The 7,237-nt window shown below is 34.7% G+C and overlaps 1 protein-coding gene across 2 annotated transcripts; it reads left to right on the top strand.

Moving 5' to 3' along the window:
* The first annotated feature begins 154 nt into the window (after window positions 1-154).
* Window positions 155-6,896, top strand: OTX2 (orthodenticle homeobox 2). 2 transcript variants are annotated; one of them, XM_073637527.1, is made up of 4 exons: window positions 155-394; window positions 4,135-4,346; window positions 4,971-5,134; window positions 5,432-6,896. In XM_073637527.1, exons 2-4 carry the CDS (start codon window positions 4,250-4,252, stop codon window positions 6,050-6,052), a joined length of 882 nt encoding a protein of 293 aa, XP_073493628.1. In that variant the 5' UTR covers window positions 155-394; window positions 4,135-4,249; the 3' UTR covers window positions 6,053-6,896. The 2 variants fall into 2 exon arrangements, with proteins under 2 accessions (XP_073493628.1, XP_073493630.1); XM_073637529.1 differs by having other exon boundaries at window positions 4,983-5,134.
* The last annotated feature ends 341 nt before the right edge of the window (window positions 6,897-7,237 follow it).

Genomic DNA, 7,237 nt, shown 5'->3' on the forward strand with positions numbered 1-7,237 from the left:
GATTGTCCTTCTGGAGCAGCAGTAGTCTCCTTCCCTCCTTCCCTCCCCCTGTTGTTGTTTTTTTTCCCTCTGGCTTAGAAGTGTCAATCACCTTCCTTCTGCCATTGGCTGGAGAGTTTGCGTCAAAAAGTTGCCAGTGAGGCTCCTTGTCTGCAAATGTTCTCCAGAGAGGGACAGAGCCTGAGCTCTGAGCAAGTAGCACACAGGATCCTCCTCCTGCTCCCCCTTTGTATGTGGAGGCTGAAGAGGGAGATCACAGCTTTTAAGCTTCTAGTTTGCTGTGAGTCCTCCCAGGAAGGGTGAAGAGAGTTTTTTTTTTCTTTTTTCTTTTCTTTCTATTAAACCAACTTGGTTCGGGATAAAGACCCTTCTATATTTGCAAAGCATTTGAAGGGTAAGTTCATATCTAATAATAATCTATTTATTTATAGAATGTCTACTTACTTTCTATATAAATGATCTGGGTTATTTGTATTAGAATCGTTCATACATAGAAGCATCTAGATCTATAAATTATAGTATTTTTTTCGTTTAATTAACAAAGAGCCAATCAAGGTATAATCACAAATACAGAGTATTGGGTACACATTGCTGCCTGCATGGCCCCAGTTTACCAATATACATCTACATGGCATTAACCGGCATCCAACAAAGAGATAATACACAATATACTAGTAGACAATGTTACATGCAACGAATCCACAATCACCCCTCTTGGTAGCATGTATTCTTGGCTTCACAATATAATAATAAAAAGGAGGTATATTAAAATAATAACCTGATTAATTCATAGGATCAATTTAGGATCCCAATAATTATAACAATATAAATTTACATGAATAGTCTCAAACATAGAACCAGGTTATTAATTCGTTTAGGTATCAATGAATACACAAGTCACAATAATACTTAACATTGTGTTACTAGATTAATTAACCAATTTTGAGACTAGTGATGAGAATTACCTGCATATAATAATAAGAATACTTAGCAATGTTTAGGATTTACCTATTATGTTTGCAATAACCAACCACCTCCACCAAGGATCTAGTCCAGGCTGTACATAGAAGTCCATGTAAACTCCATTCTTTTTTTTTTGTAAACTTAAATCTGTGTCTTCATTGAGATAATACACAAACAGAGCTAACCAGATAATTGAGGAGGCGGGGAGTCTCATCCCCTTCTTCTCTCTCTCATTCTCTGGGAAATCAGGGGGGTATTTTTTTCTTCTCCATAAAGGGGAAATAAATATTGGTTGCGCAGTGAATTCATGAGTGGAGTTTAATGATCGATGTTGATGTAAAAATAAATAGTATTAAACCCCCAGTTTCCCATTTATCGACAAACTGACTTCTTTAGTTTCAGATCAATAAGCTTGTACAAGGGAAAACATTAAATTTGACCAAATTATCAACAAAAAATCTGCAAATAAACCTATAGAATATTGATCAAAAATATCTAGGTTTTTTTCATTATTTTTTTTTTGTATGATTACACCCAAAAAATGCATCTTGAATGTGCACGAGTCCTGATGACAGATGTTACAGGCAAGAGCAGATGCTATGAGATAATTAAAGAACAAATAATTACACAGCGAGTGGTACAATGTTTTACTGTATGAAAGCATAATATTTATTTTAACAAAAAATCCATTTTAAGAAAGCATTGGGCATTATATTTGTATAGATTTTTATTTCGTAATATTGATTTCAATTTTGTATCTATTTTTATTTTATTTCTATTTTTAGCTCATTTTTTTTTGTTATCCCATATTTATATTTTATCTTTTAATCATTGTGGCACAATATATATATATATATAATAATATATATATATATACATATTATTTATATGTATATATATATATATATACAAATATATATACACACACATAGATAGACAGATACAGATATAGATATATAAAAAGAGAGACACATATAGATATGTAGTTATATATATGTATGTATATATATATATATATATATATATATATATATATATATATATATATAATGCTTCACAAATAGCCAGAAGAACAAAAAAGTAGTTTGAAACCTTTAGAGCACTGCAGCATGTTATGATGGTAATTTTAACACAAAATTACTTAGAAAAAAAGACACTCAGCTTGTTCTACACATCACCACAAAGTGATCTGATTTGAAGCAGTTTGATACAATGACAATATTAATTGCAATGCAATCCCAATATGTAACAAGGACATCAATATTTGGGCATTTTCAGTAATTAAAGGGCAGGTTGATAAACTGGTGTCAGAGTTAAAAGAAATTGTGTCACATTGTCAAAGTGTCTATAAAATAATTCTCCAGGGTCCTGTGCACTTAGTTGTGTTCTATTTCCTGTATCTTTTCTTATTGTAAAAGCAGCATGTTTGGGTGTATGTGTTTTTTTGTTTCTTAGCTATCATGCAGAAAATTAATCAGCCCCAATGCTTTGCATGGCGTCCTGTAATTAGGGAACTTGTGCCACTCAGATTATCTCGTTAATTTATCAAGAAAACATTTATTATAATTAATTCTTGGGCGAGGTAATTATTATTGAGCGACTGGTTAGGGGGAAGTAGTGACAGATTGCACTTGTGGAACCGTTTACAGAACTTAGGCAAGTGGGGAGAGAAGGGGGGACACTCTAAACTATGGTGTCTGGACAGTTAGGAAGCTTCCTTATTAATAATAATTCATAATAAATATATTAATAAGTATTTAAAGTTCTAATCTGAAAAATTCAGAAGGTGTCATTATTATTACGAATACTGCTACTGAATATCATTAAAAAAAAAATATAGAATTATATTTGCATAATATTAATCTATATAGGCACATATAAGATTTTACCAGTCTAGAAATTCAGATATGAATCATACAATTCAGAGCTAAAACTAATCAGATTTTTCAATAGTTTTTTTTTTGTTTGTTTTATCTTTTTTCTTATGATCTTGTCTGCAAATTGAAACAATTATAGTGAGGTTCAATAAAAAGATCAGTTTCTGAATTTATAGACATTTTTTTTTATTTATGTTAATATTTAATTTATAATCATTTATTTCCATGTGTAATCATGACTTCAGTACGCAGTTAATTGTCCCCAAGCAAAAAAATTATGTATACTGTAAATGTATTAATTTATTTAACAAAATACAAAGTTCCTCATTTTACTGGCTTTTATCATTTTCTCATGTATAGAATATTATAGTGTGTGTATTTTAAATTTTAAATAAGTTACCTTATTTTAATTAATTTATATTTTCTCTTACAAGATAACATATTACTTTAACCCTTAAATTACAAATAATTGAAATGCGTATTTGTAGAGCAGAAAATGTTTTTCATTAGTAGGTACAAACATAAGTGTTGTGTATTTTGGGTGCTGGGATGAGATGATGATGTTTTCTTGGCTCTAACATTTGTACAAGTTTAGAAAATGTGAACCCATGATTGTCCTTTAATTGCAAATTGAAAGTGCTGTTTGTTTAACTTTTACACTTATAATCAACATTTTTTTAAAGACACCTCAAAATCATTTGCTTACCTGTAAATCTAATTAGAATAAAGTACTAATTAGTTGAAAATGGCTTCCAATAATGATCTTGCTTAAAAGTCAAATTTGTGTTTTCCTCAAAAGTTCCAATTTCACCAGCAGTACTAAGCAGCAGAATGCATTGGGTAATTAACATGAATGCATTTTCTAATAGGCAGCAGACTGGGCAGAAATTGGTTTCCTGAATTGTGTCTTTGTTTGTCACCCAAAAGGCTTTGTTTTCCCCCATTATTTATTTAGCCAAGGAGTCCTTTGTCTCTGCAAATGGCCCCAATCAAGTTTTGTTTGAGACAATTAGGCAGTGCTAGCCAATGAGTCTTATGCAAATGGCTACACTGGTTGTGTTGCACTGGAAGGCGTGTTGTATATATGCATGGGGTGTAACTTTTTTTTTTGGGACTCGATCTAGTCAGCATCCCCCCTTAGTCCATAGTGCAGCTTGGGGGTCTAGGAGTCATTAAGACCATGAGCAATAGTCTACTGAACCTCACACACCAACATGTCACCATAGGCAAAGGATCTTGTCTTACCCCCCCTATGCACACTCAAATAAATAATCCAATTCCCATTAACTTATAGAAAACTGAACCAAAAAGCAAGAGAGGATCCCTGATCTCTACCACAACCTGCTGCCACCACCATCACCACGATTCCAGACTGGTTTGCCATCTGTGCTCCAAGCCAAGATACTAGCATGATGTCTTATCTCAAGCAACCACCTTATGCAGTCAATGGGCTCAGTCTTACTACCTCGGGGATGGATTTGTTGCATCCGTCTGTGGGATATCCTGGTAAGTAGTGCTTTAACCTAAACCTTGGGATCTAGATTTGAAGGAAACAAGGGGTAGTAAACCGAGAGTAAACTGCATTTTAAGTTATCTAACAAAAACAAACATTTACAAATAAATGAAAAGTTTAATGTGTATCGAATTTTAATATTTCATGTGACTTTCAATACTATTTTTTTTTAATATTTGCTTCAAAAGGCTTCATATTTATCAGTGGTGCTTTTTTATTTAATATGCGATTGTGAATTTTTATTTTAGTAAGAAAAAAAGGTACTAACTTTCAAAATACTTAACTTGCGTATTTGTTTATTTCCAAATACTCCATAAACGCGCTTACCTTTTAGATCATGCATTTTCAATTATTTTGAAGGCTCTATTTTATTTTTTATTTTATATATAAAAATATACCTGTTATAGTCATTATACTATAGTATGTGGTTGAAAGAACATTTATAAAGTTTACTTTAACCCTGTTTTCCGTACTAAATACAAGTGCGCGAAAATGAAAAAGTTTAGCCACTATTGGAAAAACTTCAGCAATTGATCTCATAGGACATTTCTCTAATCGATGCGATGCAATAATTGTCCTTTTTCGATATTGTATAAGACCAACCTAACGATCAATAGCTATGTTTTCAGCTACCCCAAGAAAACAAAGGAGAGAGCGGACAACGTTCACCAGAGCGCAGCTTGATGTACTTGAAGCACTTTTTGCCAAAACTCGTTATCCTGACATCTTCATGAGAGAAGAAGTCGCTTTAAAGATCAATCTGCCAGAGTCCAGAGTGCAGGTGAGGCTCTTCACCCTCATCATCATTATCTCCACTTTACCCTTCTCTCTACCTGTATATGTATTGATCTACTTTGGAGATCATGTTTTTTTTTCCTGATCCTGGCACATCCTTTGCGCAATTATTGTAAGGTTTCCTTCTGAGCTGATCCTTTAGTTTGCTCTGCAGCAGAGATTTTCGGCCACCTGCGGCTCAATCACTGCACTTCCTTGTAGACTTTGCTCTCTGTCTGCATGTGTCTCAGTCCTCAGGTGTTATATTTAATTAATTTTGGTTGCTTTTTATTTTAATTTCAAGGTGTGGTTCAAAAACCGTAGAGCCAAATGCCGCCAGCAACAACAGCAGCAACAGAATGGAGGTCAGAATAAAGTAAGGCCTGCCAAGAAGAAGACATCTCCTGCTAGAGAGGTCAGCTCAGAGAGTGGCACCAGTGGTCAGTTCACCCCACCATGCAGTACCACTGTACCAGTGATCTCCAGCAGTACTGCCCCAGTGTCTATATGGAGCCCAGCTTCCATATCTCCTCTTTCTGACCCTCTTTCTACATCATCCTCCTGCATGCAGAGGTCCTATCCCATGACATATACCCAAGCTTCAGGCTACAGTCAAGGATATGCAAGCTCAACGTCTTACTTTGGAGGAATGGACTGTGGATCTTATTTGACACCTATGCACCATCAGCTCCCAGGACCTGGAGCTACACTAAGCCCTATGGGTACCAATGCAGTAGCCAGTCATCTTAATCAGTCTCCAGCTTCACTGTCCACCCAAGCCTATGGAGCCTCCAGTTTGGGTTTCAACTCTACAGCTGACTGTTTGGATTATAAAGATCAAACAGCCTCGTGGAAGCTAAACTTCAACGCTGACTGCTTGGATTATAAAGACCAGACATCATCTTGGAAGTTCCAGGTTTTGTGAACCCCAAAAAATGGGAACTTTTTTTTGTTTTGTTTTGTTTTTCTTTGTGACAAAGACACTTGGACTTTCCATATTGAGCCATGACTTGGTTGAAGAAGACAAAGACATTTTTATTCTTGTCCACAGAAAAATTTCTTGCTCTCTTTTTTTTTTATGGAGTTGGGATCCCAACAAACTTCTCAAAATAAGGACCTTTATTTATCCTGTGTCTCGATACATTCGTGATCACTATAGTTTTTAGAAAAGTGTTGGATGAAAGGTTTTTAAAATGAAGACCATTCTCGCTCAGGCAGTTCATTATCTCTCCAAGCTCGGGGTCCAGTCAGCACCCATAGCGGTGCCCAGTGTTAGCCACCTATTGGAATGGCCATGTGACAACTAAGATGGCACTGAACGCTTCAGGGCTGAGTGAATTGTGCTTACTGATTGTCATAGATGCACTACTTTATTTAAGAAAAAAATAATAATGTTTATAAGAAGTCATTATGTAGTTTTTAAAAGACAATCAGTGTGTGTCTCATATAAATGGTCAATCTGTGTTTTTTTTTTTTTTTAATTCTGTGCTAGACTTCAAAGCTGTGATCTCCTGTATTGTATGCAACTATGATCTCCTCCTCAGTAGGAGTTCAGCTGTGATTTCATAGGTTGTAATTATAAAATAAAATCAGAGCCAATGTCCCCCCCAAACCCATCCCCCTTACTCGTTTACCAATGACGAACTGTAATGAAAACTTTATTTTTAATGACTTTTCCCAAATCAATGAAAATGCAATTGGAAAAAAATTTAAAATGCACCATTGACTGTCGTGATCCATCAGTAATAAAGACTTTGTTTAGTATAATATCACAATGGAGAATTGCAATTAATTAATGACCCATATGCTTGGGTTTGTGAAGACCTATATGAATATATATTACACAGAGACCTTTCTTTCATGCTCTGGATCCAGCAAATATGTATAATTATATTAAAATTACTCTAGCACAACTTGTGAGTTGCTCTTTGATTGTGGATAATATATTTGGGGTACAATATCAGATCCTTCTGACATGCCCAACATATGCTGTGTGTATGGCAGACCTGGTTATTGTGTACACTCATCTTTTTTTAAGCTTAATTGAATTGCATCTCTTAAATGGGAGTTTGCTATAATTGATGCCGGGTGATTAATGACTGCTAGGCTC

Source organism: Phyllobates terribilis, unplaced genomic scaffold (assembly GCF_046119375.1).
Source record: "Phyllobates terribilis strain yellow unplaced genomic scaffold, ASM4611937v1 Scaffold_7__3_contigs__length_470593459, whole genome shotgun sequence".
In the NCBI taxonomy this organism is placed as follows: Eukaryota; Metazoa; Chordata; class Amphibia; order Anura; family Dendrobatidae; genus Phyllobates; species Phyllobates terribilis.